Source organism: Amyelois transitella, chromosome 12, assembly GCF_032362555.1.
Source record: "Amyelois transitella isolate CPQ chromosome 12, ilAmyTran1.1, whole genome shotgun sequence".
Lineage (NCBI taxonomy): Eukaryota > Metazoa > Arthropoda > Insecta > Lepidoptera > Pyralidae > Amyelois > Amyelois transitella.
In genome coordinates, this window is record NC_083515.1 from 5,368,405 (window position 1) to 5,388,005 (window position 19,601).

Sequence of the window (19,601 nt, forward strand, 5' to 3'; positions counted from 1 at the left end):
GAAAGGGTTAAAACCATTTCTGGAAACCCTTTTCTAAGTATTTTGGCAGAATTTTTTGGGCAATGTGCTGACAACCCTTAAGTTAATGGGGAAAACTTTTACCGATCAGCTGATGCCACTTTGCATAGAAACTCGGAATTATATTTATCGGTTTCCGTGTTTCAAGTAGGTAGGTACCTAAGTACCCAGTTCTGGAAGAGTCAGCGGTGCACCCTTTGATCATGATCCCGGATTGGGTAAGTTAGGTATTTAGGTACATGAAGCGGCTCCCGCCTGACCTCCACAACCCTTACGAGGGAACCTAACCTTTAATGCATCATGGTTTCACATGACACAATTGGCGTTACCTGAATGTGCAGGTTTCCTGACGATAAGCACTCAAATAATTTAAGTAGGCGGTAAAACTGTGCCATAGGACGTGTTCCTCCCTATGCATCACTTTTTATTCGCGTGCATTGAAATAAGTATCAATGTAAGCAAATTACAATATCGCGAATATGACAAGCGGCTCCGTGCAGCGGCGCAAAGCGAATCACTTGTTGAACTTGGTGTACCTTCGAGAACAACAGGTTGCCCAAGTTAAGGGGATGTTAACCATAAGCCAAGAAATCTTTTCTGATTTTTATGTGGTTAAAGAAGTTTACGATTTGCATTTTTAAGATATTTTTCCTATTCTTTTATTTCCTAATGAGAATAAATCCTTCGATAATTGAAAAAGGAAAAGCACTTCTTAAATTTAAAAAATCTTGGTAAGTAAGTACGTCATTAAAACGTTTAAAGTGATTGACGAAGCGTCTTGTCGATATCAACCTGCCTTTTTTATTTTATTTAGGAGTTTACTTATTTTTAATGGTAATTAATGTTAAGTTATTACTCAATCGTATTCTTATTGCTTAGTTCTAATTTGAATACTATAGATCCATTAAAACCTAACAATAAACTTTCATTAGATACCTATATCGCCATAGTAGCGTAGATTCACTATTGACGTCAATTATTGATAGAGCCGGATTAATTCATTTCCAATATGTACAGGATACAATGGCCCCACTGTGTCATTGGTTTCATTGAAATTTTCTTTATTTTGTGAAACGTACGGGCCCGGGATGAGCGCGGATACTCGCGGGCCAGCCTTCGAGCCTGGCTCCACTCGCAGTCTCACCGCCGTCGCGGGTGCATGGCCGCACACCTTTTATTTTATTCCACACTTTTACTCAAACCCAACATCGCCGCGTACTAACGACGACCACTGTCACTTTCGCTCTAGATCCATAATTTTGTTTCAAACATGATAACGCAGTGAATTTTAAGTGTTTTGGACTTGTTCAACAGCAGGACTCCAAGGTGAGTTCGATACACAATAAGAATCAAAAATTAAGTCGACGTGTCAGTTCCGAAGTCTTAAGTGAAAGGCAAAACTGATTGAAATTAATACAAAAATATTTAAGTTGCATCACAGAACGCGATTGCTCTACATAATATTGTTAAATAAAAACTACAATAAAAGAAAATAAAGTTTTGATAATATTAAATTTACTTTTAAGTAATTACCTTAACGTGAATTATAAATATTTGTAAAGTAGATAACCATAGCAAAAAAGTAATATAAAAATTCTGATTTTTAAAAATTTAAGCAAGTTTGTAGATAATTAAATACTTATTAGTATTATCAATTTATTTTTATGCATTGATTAGAAAATCCCATCTTTATCAAATAGTCCCTAATTAGGCAAGTTAATTGTTAGTATCTCAGATTTATAACATGTTTATATACATAAATAACCAGTGCAGATATATTTTTTTAATTCTTTAAAACGGGTACTAAGTATATTTTTTATTGTCAAAAGTATTAAATACAACACAACTTTTGCAAGGTTACAATATCAGTTGATAGCGAAAGCTATATCAAAGGTTATATCTGTATATTTTAATACTTACCATAAATCAATAACTCCGCTATTGAAGTTATCTAAACAGGAATCCAAGTATAATCAGATGGGTGTTTGCAAAAAAAGTGGAAATGTTATGTAATTAATATTGCTTACATTGCCAAAGAACCCACGAGATAGATCATAGTAATGTACTACAATATTGAACATCTTAAAAAGGTCTACAAAAATGTAAAAACAATTTTACCCTTTACAAACTAACTAACAAACTACTTTACGAACCAAGTACAAACCTATTTGAATGTAACTTTCACAACTATGTAACATTATTTTATATTCCTGACAATCTTCTGTAACAATAAATATAAGTATTGAATTACCTATTTAAGTTTTGAAATATAAGTACGATTGTTTATTAACATTTTATGATATTTATTTATTTATCCGCCAATCTAAGGTCTGCCGCGCCGATGGATGCATGGCTAGGGGCGAGCCTAGTCTCGAGCGTGCCACTTCCGCCATGGGGTTGGGCGACCCCCAGGTAATGGCTAGCCTTACCCTGGCATGCGGGGCTCTGCTGGGGCGGACAAAATTTTTCCCTAGCGTCTCGTGGGAATCGCATTATGAACCTTAAAAAGCATATAAATGGCGGCGATGGTGTCCGCACCCCATCACGTCTCGTTCCCGGCGGGAGCGGTATGCGGTCTGCTGAAAGCCGCTTTGCGACGATGAATGTAAGAGGAGGAATGAAGGATAAGATTGAGGAAGTATGCCAGATGATGGATGAAAGACGTTTGGATGTGTTGTGCGTGAATGAAACGAAGCGGAAAGGATGCGACGCGACGCAGCACGGCCCTTACACGGCGTATTGGTCTGGAATTTCCAGTACCAGCCGAGGCTGTCAAGGGGTCGGTCTAATTCTTTCTGCACGAATGGCTGAGTGCGTGAATGAGTATGAGTGTGTCAGCCCTCGTCTTCTATGGATTAGGCTGAAAGTTGGAATCACTCGGATCTTCGTTCTAGGTGTTTATGCACCTTGGGATGTGGGTTCGAGGGGTACAACATCAGCAAAAAGCGAAAACGAGGAGTTCTGGAATAGTGTAAGAGAAGTATTGAAAGTTACCAAGCCAAATGAGAAGATTATTATGTTAGGTGATTTTAATGGATGGGTGGGTGTAAAGCGTGATGGATATGAAAAGGTGCTTGGTGCGTTTGGTGACGAAAAGGTGAATGATAATGGAAGAAGTGTATTAGAAATTTGTCTAGAGTGGGATCTTTTTGTGTCGAACTCAATGTTTCAACATAAAGAGATCCACACCTACACAAGAGTGGAAGGTATTTTAAAAAGTATGATAGACTTTGTGATTGTAGATGAAAGATTGAAGAACAAAGTGCTGGATACCCGTGCATATCGCGGTGCTGGCATTGACTCGGACCATTTACTGGTGATATCCCGGATAAGGGGTATCTTCAATCGCTGGCGGCACAGGGTAAGGGAGCAAACCAGCGCTTTGGAAAGAGTAAAAGTAGAAAATTTGCAAGATATGGATGTAGGTAAGAAGTATATTAATAGACTGAAGGATGAATTTGAAGATTTAGAGGAAATGAGCGATATTGAAGATGGATGGAAGGAATTTAAAGAAAGAATTGTGAAAGTAGCTGTTGAAGTGTGTGGTGTAAGTAGAAGAAGGAAAGGAAAAAATCACAAAAATGCGTGGATGAGTAAAGATGTGCAAGAACTTGTGCGATTAAAGAAGAAAGCATGGCTGGATTTGTTAGCAGCAAAAGCTAACTTAAGAATGCAAGAGGTTATAGATGAAGATGTGAATGAAGCACGTAAGGAATATAAGAAAATGAAAGATTTGGTTAAGAAAGCTGTGATTAGAAAGAAAGAAGAGTATAAAGAGGATTTTGATAAAAGGCTATCAGAAGACTTTCAGTCAAATCTGAAAGTATTCTGGAAATCCGTAAGGTCAGCCCGAGGAAATACTATAACCAGAGAGCTGACTAGGATCAGATGCCAGGATGGTAGCGTTGTGAAAGGAGAAGAATGTGTACTAAAGATATGGAAGGACTATTTTGAAAGTTTATTTGAAAAAAAGGAAGGAAATAAGAAAGATTTCTGCTATAGCGAAGAAAAAGAGAATGAGATGGAAGGCGAAATTGAAATGTTCGAAATTGTGGAAGCACTTAAGAGTATGAAAGCGGGAAAGGCTGCTGGGTGTGATAGAGTGTCGGTCGAGATGCTTAAAGCAGGAAAAGGCGTAGTAGCTAGTCAGTTGTACTGCCTTTTCAATTTGTGTTGGAGAAGCGGCCGAGTACCAAAAGATTGGTGTAAGGCTGTTATCGTGCCACTTTACAAAGGAAAAGGGTCACAGCTGGACTGCAAAAATTATCGTGGTATAAGCCTGCTTAGCGTCGTCGGCAAATTGTATGCTAAGGTATTGATTAATAGAGTCAGGAATGAAACTGATGACAAAATATGGGATGCTCAAGCGGGATTTCGAAAGGGAATGGGATGTACTGATCAGGTCTTTTCCTTGCGGTGCATAGCCGAAAAGTTTTTGGCCAAGAGTCAAAAAGTCTATTGCACATTCGTAGATCTGGAAAAGGCCTATGACAGAGTTGAGAGGAATGAATTGTGGTCAGCACTGAAATCCTTATATGAGGATTCGAGTGCTTGTGTCAGGATAAACGGAGCGCACACTGAGTGGTTTAAGATTGAGAAAGGCGTTAGGCAAGGATGTGTTGCGTCACCGTGGCTGTTCAACCTATTTATGGATAGCTGTTTGACAGATTTGAAAGAGTCTAAAAGTGGATTAAGGATGAATGAGTTACTCGTCAAATGTCTGCTCTATGCCGACGATCAGATTATACTGGCGTCATCAGCGGAGGAGTTACAGGAGATGGTAAACTGTATGCATGAAGCTTTAAAAGAGAAAGGAATGAAAGTGAACGTAAGTAAAACTAAAACACTGGTTTTTGAAATGGAGAAAGAAATGACAGCATGTAATATTTTGATTGGAGGAGAAAAAGTGGAGCAAGTGAAAGAGTTTGTATATCTAGGATCAAAGTTTACATCAGATGGCAAGTATGATAGTGATATTGAAAGGAGAGTGAACGCGGGGAACATGGTGAATGGAGCTTTGCATGCCTTTATGAGCAGTCAGAAACTATCCAAAAAGGCTCGACTGGCTGTGCACAGGGGCGTGTTGGTCCCGACATTAATGTATGGGAGTGAAAGTTGGGTATGGCAAAAGAAGCATGAAAGCAGAATAAATGCAGTGGAAATGAGAGCGTTAAGGAGTATGATGGGTGTGAAATTGAGTGACAGGATAAGGAACAGCGTGATAAGGGAATGTTGTGATGTGAAAGAAGATGTAGTTACAGGAATAGAAAAGGGTATGTTAAGATGGTTCGGTCATGTGGAGAGGATGAATGAAAGCAGGTTGACTAAGCAGATATACAAGGAGAGTGTGGAGGGAAAGGTCGGAGTGGGAAGACCTAGACGAACGTATCTTGATCAAATTAAGGACGTCCTGGTAAAGGGTCAGGTCAAAAGTACCCGAAACCGCCGAGCTTGTATGAAGAGAGTTATGAATGTGGACGAAGCGAAAGAAGTATGCAGAGATCGTGGCAAGTGGAAAGAGGTAGTCTCTGCCTACCCCTCCGGGAAAGAGGCGTGATTTTATGTATGTATGTATGTATGTATTTATTTATTGTGACATTTACACTTTGTAAATAGCGGACTCACCTAGTGCTAATAGCTTTATTTAAGTCTACCATTGGGTTAAGCAGATAACCTTTGTTTGATAATGTTGCTTTCTATTTATTAATTTTACTGTCGCATATAAGTTTGAAAAAGATAGTTACACTACCAAATATAATCACAAATATCAGAAGCACATATTGTATATACATCTTTAATTATCTAGGTCTAAAATGACTAAGAAAATTTAAAAATGTTGATTACATTCTCTATAACTATTTGCTTATTTCTTGTAAAAGAAACGTGCTTCTGTTTATAGTTTGAGTTTATCAAGATTATATTTTAAAATTTAAAATCAGCAATAAAACACGTTGATTTGGTTTATCATGGTTTTAGATTATAATAATATACTTACTACAGTTATAAATTTTCAATAATTTTACTCAAAATGTTTCGAAACTTTATAGCGAACAGACCCAAAAAGACTGAAAATTAAAAGTTACTTCAACAATATAATAGTTCTATAATATTGTTCACCAGTCAGAGCCCTAAGCAGATAAGACCGGTTTGCGCAGATTTTCTTAAACATGACCTATATCGAAAAAAAAACATGAAATATCTACTTACCTAATACCTTCTCTTTACAAATAGGTACGTAAGTTAATTTAACCCTTCAGAACATTTCTTCAAATTATTATACTATATTATAACCGTTACCCAATTTAGTTAAGTAAAATATCAGATACTTTATTGTGGATATAGGTTTATATGTATACGAGTATTTAGAAAACTGCCCGTTTTAATAACAACGTAATACCTGTTGACCTATTTAAAATATTCGATGTCCGTTGCATTGCTTCGAATTCTGGGAATGCCTACCTATTAGGTCGATATGAGCATATAGGCATTGCCCGGACTTTTACGGACTCAATTCAAATATACACAACAATACTGTAAACTGTCTAATAAGAGTAATAAACATTTCATCATAAAACTATCTGATGTGCTATGTAATGGGAATAAACATGCGTACATTCTATAGTGTCGGGAACGACACTATAGAATCCGATCACTGTTCTACTTAGTACCTACTAAGGGGCTATTTGTACTAAAATGAGCATCTTCTTCTTGAAGTGGGGGAAAACATAATGCCAGGGATTTTTTACCAGTTTGATAATATCATTCAATTTAATCATTGATATAAGAAATATAAGTAGAGTTTAATTTATAAAAAAACTACTTAGTAAAATTAATACCCATCACGACATAGGTACTTACTTACAACTGTCATGTACAATACAACAAAATAATTGTTATGTTATTAAAAATTCGTGATTATTTTACGAAAAGTGAAAACATGAAATGTTGGTAGTACAATGTTCTCCAAAGAATTTTATACCAAATATTAGTACTACCTAGTAAGGTATCAATTTTATAATACTTATGACATTTGAAAAAAGTTATCTCTTTTCGTTCTCAATTTTTAAAAGTTTAATTGTTATCTTGATGACTGCACCTTACTACTCGTAGATATTTAAAATGTTGAGTTGAGCCTTGAAAATAAAGAACGAAAACACAGAATCTATAGAATATCTACTTATTATAACGATTGTCTAATGTTTAGCCAGCTGATACGCTACACAATTACTGATATTCAAAACAGCTTGCGCACACACAAATTAAAACATATTATTAATAATGGATCACGTTCTTGAAAACACATTCGTGCGAATACCAGAGTTATTCTTCTCGATCGTGCTTCGTGAGAATTACTGGACGAAGAAGTTCTGTATAGATAATTTTGCATCTTAGCTAAATAAATAAGTATGATAAATCTGAATACTACGGATGATTTTAAAAGCTCATTTCATTTCTTTTCTTCTAGATCTTATTACATATTTGAGTTCGGTCTCTGTTTAGCCATGACATTTGAAATGGAAAGTTTGTGGTAGATCTCATAGCGATAAAACAATTTGTTGCAATATTTGTACTGCAAGGAATCAAATTGTTAATGAATGCGTTATGCAATCACTAGTGCAAAGTTAGTAGCGATAACCGTAAGTGGGCTAAGTCGGTGGCAAGCAAGGTGAAAGTACCCGAGGTGTAGCGGTACACGCGAAGGTCGCCACCACGACGTCCGCGGCCGCTGCTGCCTCGTCGGCCTCGAGCGCTGGACCGCACCGCGAAGAGGAAACATTACATTTCATGCCTATTAGTAGTTGGTATTAGTTTCTGAAATATCGTATGAAATCATGCAATCTCTCTTACTTTGTTTGTGGTTTGGTTACAATGGTTCTAATTTTTTTTCAATGGTGGTTGATGGACCAGCCTTCCAGTCCAGAGTATTTTTTTGATCTTCAAATATTTAGTTTTCACACTGCTATGTCTGCAATGTTCAAGGAATTTGAAGTAAGAGATCCTATCTCCTTGGCAATGTTCGTTAATACTATGATCTTGCCCGCGCGCACCGCATGGCCCTCACCGCACACGTCACAAATAGTCAGAAATGTCACGCAAATGTCAATTTCGACGTGATTGTAAACTTGTTGTCCAAGCCATTTTAAAATACCATTTTAGTATTAAAAGTAAAATTTGTAAGGAAGTAATAATCAATATGACTTTCCAATACTGCTTTTCTCATCTTGGTATAGGTATTCCGAGTTGCTTTTCTATATTTCTCTTTCCATTTTGTCACGTCTACAGCGTCCAGCGTATTTTATTAGTCGATATCCATTTACTTTGACATGGGTAGACAATTAAACACTTGACAGGTTCATTAGTGAATTAATTTAATTAAAATTTAAAACTAGAATTTTTGATAAAACTCTTACTCTTAGACTGTTGGCTGTTACCAGCTTGGCCCTGCTTCATATTGTAACAAGTGTTCATTTAGTAAATATGACGTAAAACATACTTGGGAGCAATAAAGAAAAATAATATAAAAGTGTTTCTTTAGACAGATTGTTAAAAACAATACAAGAACAAAACAAAGAACGGACACTAATTTTATTTGATAAACAAATATTATTAATGTTACTTAAATTGTATTGCATATTTGGTTATATTACATACTCACATCATACATATATCACAGAACAATATTATGGTTTTTTAATTTGGTAGTTGAAGATCCGAAGGCTACATTTAAGTAGATGAAGCTGCGAGTAACAATTATTATAATATTTATGTTTCAAGTAACATTATTGCATGTTTACTACTCCTGAAAGCATTTGCTTTGTTATACGCGTGTAGATACCTACGTTGAAAAAACTGAGAGCTGCACGTGCTGAGAACACGCGATCATTCTTAGCGTGGTCTTAGCTAACAGTTACGTGAAGACATCCGGAATAATACATATTTGCAAATGAATATAAACTAAATACCTAAAAAACTTTTTCTTTATTGATACTATAAAAAGGTTTCCTCGCGATGTTCCCCTTCACAGCAACAGCATTGGTTAGCACCCTAACTAGTGTACTTATCTCAGAAAAAGTAATTGGTACATCGACGATGAGGTAACATTTGAACCAATGTCTCCATGTGTATCACGCATTTACCCCGTTGTAATAAATTAAGTGTAAGAAGCAAAGAATTTATTTGGTTTGTATTATCGTTACAACAGGTCTTAACAATCTTACAACCTTAACAGATAGGTACCTCCTGTTAAGATACCACAATACAACGCCTCTGCATTTAGTGTAAATAGGGCTTAGAGACACAAATATGTTCATGATATAATTATAAGAACTATGCAAATGATCTATTTCTTTCTTTAAATAAAATCGACTCAACCTCAAATAAATGCACACTTGTAAAATTATAATATCAAGCGAACGTAAACAATTTACTCTGTTTCGTAAGTAATATTAAAATAAAAGGTGTAAAGAATTGACGATTGATTTATTCCCCCAGCAACAGTTCCACTCGTAAAATATTAGATGATTAAAAATTGTTGCAGATCTAATTCGTCATGAGTGAGAGAGTTTCAAAATAGGTATAATTCAAAACGTTTCGTTTCGACTCATTCCGACACAAAAAGTTATAATAGGTACGTAATGGCACTTAACCTCACTAACGTAAGTAGTTAGGTACACCTATATTCAATTGAATTATTATTTGAAAGTGATTTGTCTCATCACTTCTTCCTTTCGGCTTTTCTTCCTACGACTAAAATTTTACGGTACTAAAGCGAACGATTAGCACCAACTTACATTTTTCAAGACATTACTACAAAACTGTTGATGGCTGAATCCAGGCACACTTGAGCCCCGATTACCGTACCACTATGCTACAATGGCACCCTCTACGAAATGGCGGAGTGACTGAGATCTCGTAGCCGTGTCGTAGCATGTGACGTGGCACCACTTGGGTAGATTTCTTTCAGTTGTAATCCCAACGAAATAACGAAGATCTCGTAGCGCTTTCGTAGCACTAACGTAGCTGGTGACGAGCATCACTTAGAAATTTTCTTTCAGTTGATTTTGATATTACGGTAGAAATGATGATTATACTTACTGAAAATTATTTCATTTAAAATTTATTTTATTAATTTTAAACTTTTCATTCTTTACTTTTGATTAAGTTTATTAGGTAAGTGAAACTATCTCCTATCTCTTTTAGATTTGTTAAATTTAAAGGGTATGTATTTAATAATTTTATTAAGTATATACAAAAATAGCGCAAGCAACTTAACTATCTATGATCGCGTAACGTTTATTGAAAACAGTAGTGACAAGGTTAAATATGTAATTCCTTTCCTCATCATGACAATAAAATATAACGATAGATTTTAACATCGTCAATATATAAATAGCAGTATTTAGTTTTCAATTAACCACACACAATTAACACCCGCGCGTGTTGCCGTAGGAGGCATGGGTGTCATTTGTCGCTCGGCTGGGCGCCGCGCGGGCGCCAGGACCGACGGCGCCTCACCCGGTCCAACTCACCCCTACACACTCGTCTGAGGAACTTATACTAGCCGAGTCTACTCTTAATAATAGTCTTAATCATTTTCGTGCAGTCGTCGACTGAACAAGCCCACAAATGCCCCAAAAATATCAGTGAATGAAACATGTATATCTGAGGACATATGTTAGGTATCTTTATTTCATGGAAAACTGTTACTTAGTGCATTTAGTAACTATTGTTATAAACATTTGTATTTGTACTCGTATATTTATCAGTATAGGTATGTACTTAAAGTAATAAAACAATTTTATGACCACTTGTCATCATGCCCCCAGCGCAGTCCTAGGTGATGCTTTGTGATGCTAGGTGCACCTTTGACCACGGTCCTGATCCTGGAGTACCCTTTTACCTAGTTGGATTTTAAACGACCCGACTTCCGATCTTTGCCACATACAGTTGCATTGATGTGCTGGATTCCTCATATTTTCTCTTACCGTAAGAGCATCGGTTAGCAACCACAGTAATGTACATAACTCTGAATGAATCCAATCCAAGACACTAGGTTAAAGATTGCATTTGCGATGAGACCGCCTTTTGTAGGTACTTTTCTTTGTGAAGCAATAAAGCTTACCTATTATCTTACTTATAATAACTTTTATCGTGATGTTTTCTTTCACCGTAACGTGTAACTTGTTCCATTTGAAAAAAAAATATATATATAATTAATTACTTTTTTCATTATATTCCAGGACCGATAATGCCCCAATGGGCAAGTGGCGAGGGGGGCGGATCAGAGGCCGCCTCGCCAGAACAAATGGTACTCTACTACGAGGACGAAGCTGCTGAAAGTTCGGAGTATTTCGAAAAACAGCTGGATATTCCGGTCAAAATTGAGCAAGCTGGAGGTACGTCCATGAATTCAATTAATTAAAGCAGTTTTTAAGGTATATTGAGTCTCTAGAGCTGCGCCTTAAGATTTTGTTTTTCTCGGCAAGGATGGATCGTTTAATAGACCCTTTGTAGGAGTGGTTATTATAACTATTATTTAATTATTCTTCCTGTTATTTAATAAATTGTTCCCTGCGAATACTGACCTCGCGAACACTTTAATTTTTATACAAAATTATGAACAAGTATCTTAAAAACGACTTAACCAATTTTTATCGTGGGCATCAAAACTTGAAAATTCTATTGACAGATCCTACATATATTTAAAATTTTATCAAAATCAGCCTAATGTTTCTAAAGTTATCGCATTACAAACATACAAACTAATAATGTATTTTCTCCCTAAGTTGATTGGTAAACCTCACTCGAACCTTTAGAGTTTTATTTGAAGTAGTAGGTAATGTATCTTTGTAGTTAAATTTGTATTTGCAATAGGACTTTAAGGAAATACTGAGGGGCGAGTTTACATAGCTTTACAGAGTATGTATAAGAATTACATAATATAATTAAAATATTGTTTTAATAGCGAACTGCACGACACGAATCAGATAAGGGCATTACGAAAGTGGTAATGCGTTCAAATCGATTAGTCTTCGCTGCGCTCGCGCACTCTTACACAAACTTGCTTTAACTTATCAAACGTGCAGTCCTCTCACGTCACGTAATGCCTGTGGTTGTCGAGGCTGGTTGCATAAATCCTACATAATGCACAATTGCACAAATGATGCCTTTGAAAGGTTGTAGCACGATTTCGGCAAATTAGAAACAATTAATGTACGATTATAATAATTTATAAGGCTTACCTTCATTTTAATTTTGGCATTATACACTTACACATTCCACATTTCTTACAAACATAATACATGCAATTTAATAATACGGTGTTGTGACGTGTGTACCTAACGAATATCCTTTTTTTAATATTCGTTTAAAGAGTCAAACGAATGTACAAAAAATTGTAAGTTGTTGTTGTTTTATTATATTAGATTTTTATATAAGGTTTCATACAATACCTTTTTTAATTTTGTTATAATTTTTCTGCTGTAAGTCCACTTGTATTTTTAGCTCACCTTTTTGGTGGAGAAAAGTAGGTACGAGGTGCGCCTATACTTACCACAATCCTGTATTGAATATGTCATGTTCCGTGCACCTCAATCGTTCAGCTTCTAATGCTCTGTATTTTAAATTTTATACCTCAGATAACTATTTTGATAATCGAACATTTTTTTACTCTGATTTCGTGTTGCAATTGATTTGCAAACGAAATGGCTCGTGACGGAATCGTGGCGATGACGTTACCATCACGAAACTCTTACATCAACAATTCTACGTCTGTGATATGATAAGCCGCCACTTCCACCCACACGCTATTTTCCGCCTCAATTTTCTAAACTCCTACACATTATGTAGTTAGGTACGTCATAAAAACTAAACGATATCAGATAATTGTTGTTGAGCACAGAAATCTAAGTACATAATTAGAGTTCTGTGACGTTAAGGTCCAGGAGTCCTGGTATATCAACATTACTTTATTATTATTATTAGTATATTAAAATTATATCTCAAACATTCTATAAATAACTAAACGGCCTTTTCGGCAATACGTGTTTTCTTAGGTACCTATCTTGAGTGCCTGTATGCTACATAACTATGGTAATTTGTCACGCCGAAGCCGATGCTGGTCGGACTTCGCTGCATGTAATTTGGAAAACAAATTGCTAATTTTAATTAATATTTTCTCTTACTTTGGTTTCGTCTCATGCTTTGCTACGCTGAGCAACTTCCTTTTCATAAAGAAATATAATTAATTTTTCTGTATTAAAATGAAGTAGCGTTAGTTTCTAGTTTTCGCACAGACATATACTAGAAATGAAGGTGTACTTCGGTTCATACATATTAGTTCTATATTAATTCACGTCAAGTTACCGCACTGTAGCAGCAGCACTTGTACCAAATATGATGATACATAATTAAGCCACTTTCATCTATCAAGAAAAGGTTAGCGATCGAAATACCCGAGATAAGTAACTCAGCGAGATCTTGGTGAACGAATAAGTGAAAGCGGAAATAATCGATTCAATAAGTAGTTACTTAAACAAAAAATATTATAAGTAGGTGCATTAGATTATTGCGTTGTTGCGGCATTTGCTTTGAACAACACCGTACTAGTTGCAATAAGTTAATATATATGATATGTTTACGTTTATGAAGAAATTAACATAGAAAATAAGGAACAAAAACCATATACATTTTTCAGTTATTGTTATTTTTTGAGTCAAAAGAACCTGCACTTTATTCCTCTAACGCATTCCTCTTAGGTTGCCTAGAAGAGAGATAAATACTAATTGTACTCATCACTAAACATCGAAGCACCTAATATTAAACTATTTCTAATGCTTATCATATGTGCAATAAAGGTAATTTCATTCAAGATTCCATTGATTTTTCAGACTTTTACGACAGTGGAAGTGGCAGCGACGAGCAAGTCGCTCAGCGGTCGAGTCGACCACGGCGGCGAGCTGCTGCTGGCTCCTCCTCCTCCGCCAGTGCCAACGGACCGGCGGCTCAAGGGCCTGGCAGGAGACGACGAAGTGGTATATCAGCTCGAGAGAGAAACCTGAGGAGGCTGGAGAGCAATGAGCGGGAGCGCATGCGCATGCATTCGCTGAACCGAGCATTTGAGGTACGTTAAAATGTCTTTAATTTGTGCAGCTCTAAGGTTAAATATTTCATTAGCTTATGGATGTGGACGAACATGTACCTACTCGTGGTCAAACTAGCATATGTGTCATCAAAATAATCGTAACCTTCCAACCGTAAGTCGTGGTTTTTATAAAGTCAGTTAATTATTCTTGGCATATTTCAGCTTAGCCTATTGTCGTACAAAGTTATTCAATAACATTAATATCGTTTGGTAGACATTTAAATAAGTACCTACCTATAACCTAAAAAGGCACCAAAGATACCAAATAAGTGTTAAAATTACTTCTTACATACATATGTACCTATGCAAAAAATTATTTAATTTAAAGGTTAAAGTATATCTATGTACCTACGTGCCTCGACCATAAAATCGTGCACTTGATAAAGACATTACTTGCATTATGGCATAGACGTGCTTGAGTAACTTTTTAGGACGCGTTGATGTCGTCGCAACTCAGCAATCTTAAACAATCACTGAACCACTTTCACTTCTATTGAAACATGAAAAGTATATTAAAGACATATTGGCCTATCCTAACCCAAGTAAAGTGAAAAATTCAGGTGCTTACTATTAAACTAAATTACTTACCAGATTTTTTAAATAATTGTATGTTTTCATTTTCAGGAATTGCGTAGGGTTATACCTCACGTAAAAAAAGATAATCGAAGTCTTTCAAAAATAGAGACGCTGACTCTTGCCAAAAACTATGTAAAAGCTCTTACTAACGCCATTTGTACTATGAGAGGCGAGGAAATTCGATATCAGTGAGTATATTTTTCTTGTCAAGAGAATTACTAGTAAAATTTAAGAAACATTTGAAGTTTATATGCACGGGTATCCCACCGCCACCCATAGCTTTACCAACCTTCCGGTTATGAGCCGAAAACTGGGGGCCCCTTATAAAAAGGGCGAATAAGAATCTGTTTTAATTAAAACGGTATTATTATAGCGGTATAAGTAGGTACATTGTAGTTAAAGAAAACTTAATTTTAAATAAATTAATTGAACACTAGCTTTTATACGCTTGATTTAGCGGCACCTACAAAAAGCGACAAATTTAGTATCACCTACAGAATAATACAGGTTTTCCGCAAATGCATCGGTATTGTTTTCATCTTGATAAAAACTAAACCGTTGACCCTATGTCCTTCTCCAGACTATATAATTATGTATAATGATTTAAATATATATAATTATGTTTAATATATTTAAATTTCAAGAATATTGGTTCAGTAGATAACATGATGAGACAACAAACAAATAAACTTACTTTCGCATTATTTTGTTTGCTCTTTAGATTCAACGCCAGCGACGATAATGTTGAGCCTGTGTTCGTCTTGAGTCGTGACGAGCAAAACAACAACGTGCCAATGGACCGTGAGGCGGATGAGGTTCAGATGCAGGACAGCCCTTGACGGAGACGCCGTAGCCGACGGCTGGCCCGCAACCGCGCCCAACACAAGGCCTTCAACCGAGCTTGCCGTTAAATTGAAATTTACGAACACTTATTCACGGACAATGATAAGGCTTATGTCTTATTTTGTTTCTCTTTCTATTATTTTAGTTTACCTTAAAAATAGGGAGAGAGGAAAATATAACACAGATAAATAAGTATGGCTTTGTCAACGTTCGTGAATCGACACCCTGTTCATGAGAGCGTACTTATGTTATACGTACGTACTTACAGATTATTATTAACGCGGTATATGATAAATTTTCGATAAAATGGCTTAAAGACAGTATTTAATTGGTATAGTAGGTAGTATCTAATTGGAAAATTAAAAAAAAAAACTAAAAAATGTACTTTGTAAGTAACCTATCTACTCTACACTCAGAACACAGTGCACACATATAATAATATATAAATTATGCCGTAGTCGTCATTAACGTTGTTTGCACTTGTTTTTAGAATTTTGTCTTCAATGTATAGCTATGTACTCAAAAAAGGTCCATCTTTTGTGAAGGATCTAGGGCTGTGCCGTTAAAGATTCGAGTCTTAAATAATTTATGATTAAAGTTATTTTTAATTTAGGTTTTGTAGTGCCTAACCTTTAAAGTTAACTTACCACCTACCTATCTGTTCAGGTTTGTGAATTAATTATAGACCTATCTTTATAAAATAGTAAATATGAAAATGAATCTCAAAAGTAAATGGCAGTGTTTATTTACCTATTAAAGTTTCTATGCGATTATTTTTTATGTTACCTACCATAGACCCATATTATTTTACAGCTCGTTGACTGAGACTCATCAACGGTTTAGGTTCTGAAACCTAGTCTTGAAAAGTAAACGTATAAGATTAGAAATGTATATTACCGATACATTTACAGTATGTATATAAAACAAATCTACAAGTATTTTCAAGGTGTAGAGCCACGATACAAATATGTAAAACTGAACCTATAGGTGGCCAAAATATATTTTAGTAGAAGAACATGTACTTTTAGAACTTTCAATCTCCATGTTACTTACCTATTTTCACCAATAAAGTCCTTAATTTAAATCAAATTCTATGTCTATAGTCTATGGAATACCTTTTTAGGTATACCAAATTATTTATTGGTTCTAAGACTTGAATTGTCAAACAGTGTTGAAGCCAAATCATTAATTGCTAGTAGGTATTTAAAAATATCTCTACACAAATAATAAAGAGTAAAGATTTGTATTTTTGTATGCTTATTATCTACGAATAAATTGAAAAACTACTCGACTGATTTTCACGAAATTTTGCACAGTTAGAATAGACCTTCGGGAGTTGCAAAGGCTACTCTTTTCTGGAATTTCCCAAGGATGTGAAGCCCCGCGCAAAGGCTATATGTTTAATAAGTGTATGGAATTACTTTGTGTATTAAACATTAGGACTATCAAACATTTATGTTTACTCTTCGATCAACTATAAATAAAAAATGACCCATTGACGTACTATAAATTGTTTATAGTACGTCAATGGATTTACTAAGTAAATTGTAAACAACCTTTTTTGAAACTCTGAATGTAGATATCTTATATTCAGTTACTTGACTTGTAGAAATAGTAATATTACCATCAATTCAACAAAATCTTGACATGAAAATACCAATATCTACCTACCTTAAAACAGAATTTTCATGTCAACATTTGGATCGTTTGTTTCATTTGTTGGTAATATACAACACAACGAACGATATAAATATCGTTTTTATTTTCAATGAGCGCAATTATTTATTTATAAGGATCTATAGTTACCTATTGTTAAGTAATAAGAGTTTAATGCTATATGTGTCTATTATTATTACTTATATCTTTAAATTATTAAATTTACTACAAATGTATGAAAATTATGTCAATTCAAAAATAAATAATTCCTCGAATACAATGTACATATTTATTGAGGAAAGATGTGAGAATGTAACAATTATTAGTTATACAAGTACTTACTTCTTATCTTGGTAGGTATAAATAGGGCGCCTAACCCTAGATTTGACTCTTCCGGGATACACAGTGGCAATTGTTTATTTAAAAAATCTTCTGCGCAGCGTCCATAGAACTTTCGTGCCGGGGACTATAAATGATACCTACCTATAGATAGTGAGTACGTGCTCATGACATGACATAATACCACATAGCTGATAGTTTGTGTGTATCTTGTGCAGCTAGATTCCTGCGATTTGTTTTATATATTAATTATATTTTTAAACTATCTTTTTGTTACCATTATTTTAAATGTAAGAAGTTCTTTTTTTGTTTGAATTGCAGTTAAAATAGTTACTTACAAAGCTAGAAATGAAATTGTGATCATGCTTGGCTTACAAAGGCAATTTTTTCATTTAGGTACTTATATAAGTAAGTAAATATAATATAGTAATGGTGCATTGCATTTTTAGTCTCTTAAAGAGTTTATAAGTTTAAGCTTGTGAGTTTTATTTTGAGAAGTTTTATTATGTAGGATGTGATTCATTATTATACGTTCTTGGTACCTACCTATGTAATTGAAGTTATGTTCATGAATTAAACCTGAACTATAAAACATAAAAAGATTTAGTTAATCAAATGTCTGTCTCTTTTTCTCATCTCTGCGTATTGCCGGTTTCACACTCTACAGAAGTGTTTCGGCGCCCGCTGCCTTCCAACTTTTCTCTCTCCACTAAGTCTGGTCTTTGGCGTCTTCGGAGTTTAGTCCATTAATTTCAGACATGAGTTCTTCGGCCTACTTCTCCTTACTGGGCCGTCGGAGGCGCGTCTGTCATGTACTTATATGAAGGCTGCCGTCGATATATTTATCATATGAATTTTCATTTGGATTACTTATACCTATGTAATATTTACATGCCTGATAAAATAAGTACCTACTTATTTGATGAAATAAATATACTTACATTCAATTATTCATTCATAATGTAATCACGTGTATATTCCTTGCGGGGTAGACATAACCAGCATTCTTGAAAGACTTATAGGCTACGTTCAGCTGTTAGGTCCTAATGATAGAATTGGGATTCCAATAGTGACAGGTTGCTAGCCCTTCGCCTGAAAGAAGAATCCCAAGTTAATAATCCTATTGCTTAGTCGCCTTTTACGACATCCATGGGATAGGAGATGGAATGGTCCTATTCTTTTTTATATTAGTGCCGGGAACCACACGGCACTAATAAAGATATAAGTATAGTAACATTTAATATATTATTAACATACCTAGCATAGTAGTAACATAGTTATAAGTACGTATTATATGCAAGTCCAAACAAAAATTTTAGTAGGTACCAGCACCCAGGTCTACGTGTGCCGGACCTTTTCGGGCGTATACATCAACAACATGAGGCACGAACAGGCTCAAACGTAACCTCGGTCGTGCCGGCCCAATTATTCTTTTCTGCGTTATGTAAGTACTTTCATACATTAGCTATTTTATGTGTGGTAAGCATACGCATTCTCTTACAGTGAGAGAAAATATCGTGACACATTCAAGCAACGGGATGTGTTCCTAACCATGACTGAATATGGTGTAGATATTCCTTAAAAAGTAGCAAAGTTCTGACAGAAGTCTGTCGCTTCGTTTAAAAGTTTGAATTATCTGGGATACAGGTCAAAGGCGTACTACTCCTGGGGTTAGGTTTGAACCAGGACTAACTCCAGGAGAAAGAAGATTTGTATTTTTGTTTATATCGAATAAACTAAGAAAAAACTAGGAGTTAGGTTAGGATTTTTTGTGGCAATTTCCACGGGAGTGAAACTCCATTTAAGCTCCGCGCAAAAGCTAATCATCTATTGATAAATCTCTTACTTAATTAAAAAATAAATGCGAATGCCTGTCTGTCCGCCTACACAGCTAAACCGCTAGACCGATTCGAGTGGAATTTTGTATGCATATAGTTGTTAATAACTCGCGTTCTATGATCATTGTATTTTTTTAAATCGACCCTTCAAATACTTTAATGGGGGTGTTAAAGCACTAAATAAAACT

The 19,601-nt window shown here is 35.4% G+C and overlaps 1 protein-coding gene across 1 annotated transcript; it reads left to right on the forward strand.

Moving 5' to 3' along the window:
• Positions 1–1,086: 1,086 nt before the first annotated feature.
• LOC106142694 (protein dimmed) lies at positions 1,087–16,003 on the forward strand. The gene is made up of 5 exons (XM_013344564.2): positions 1,087–1,344; positions 11,259–11,414; positions 13,908–14,140; positions 14,786–14,925; positions 15,459–16,003. The coding sequence occupies exons 2-5, from the start codon at positions 11,267–11,269 to the stop codon at positions 15,574–15,576; spliced, it is 639 nt and encodes a 212-aa protein (XP_013200018.2). The 5' UTR covers positions 1,087–1,344; positions 11,259–11,266; the 3' UTR covers positions 15,577–16,003.
• Positions 16,004–19,601: the final 3,598 nt, after the last annotated feature.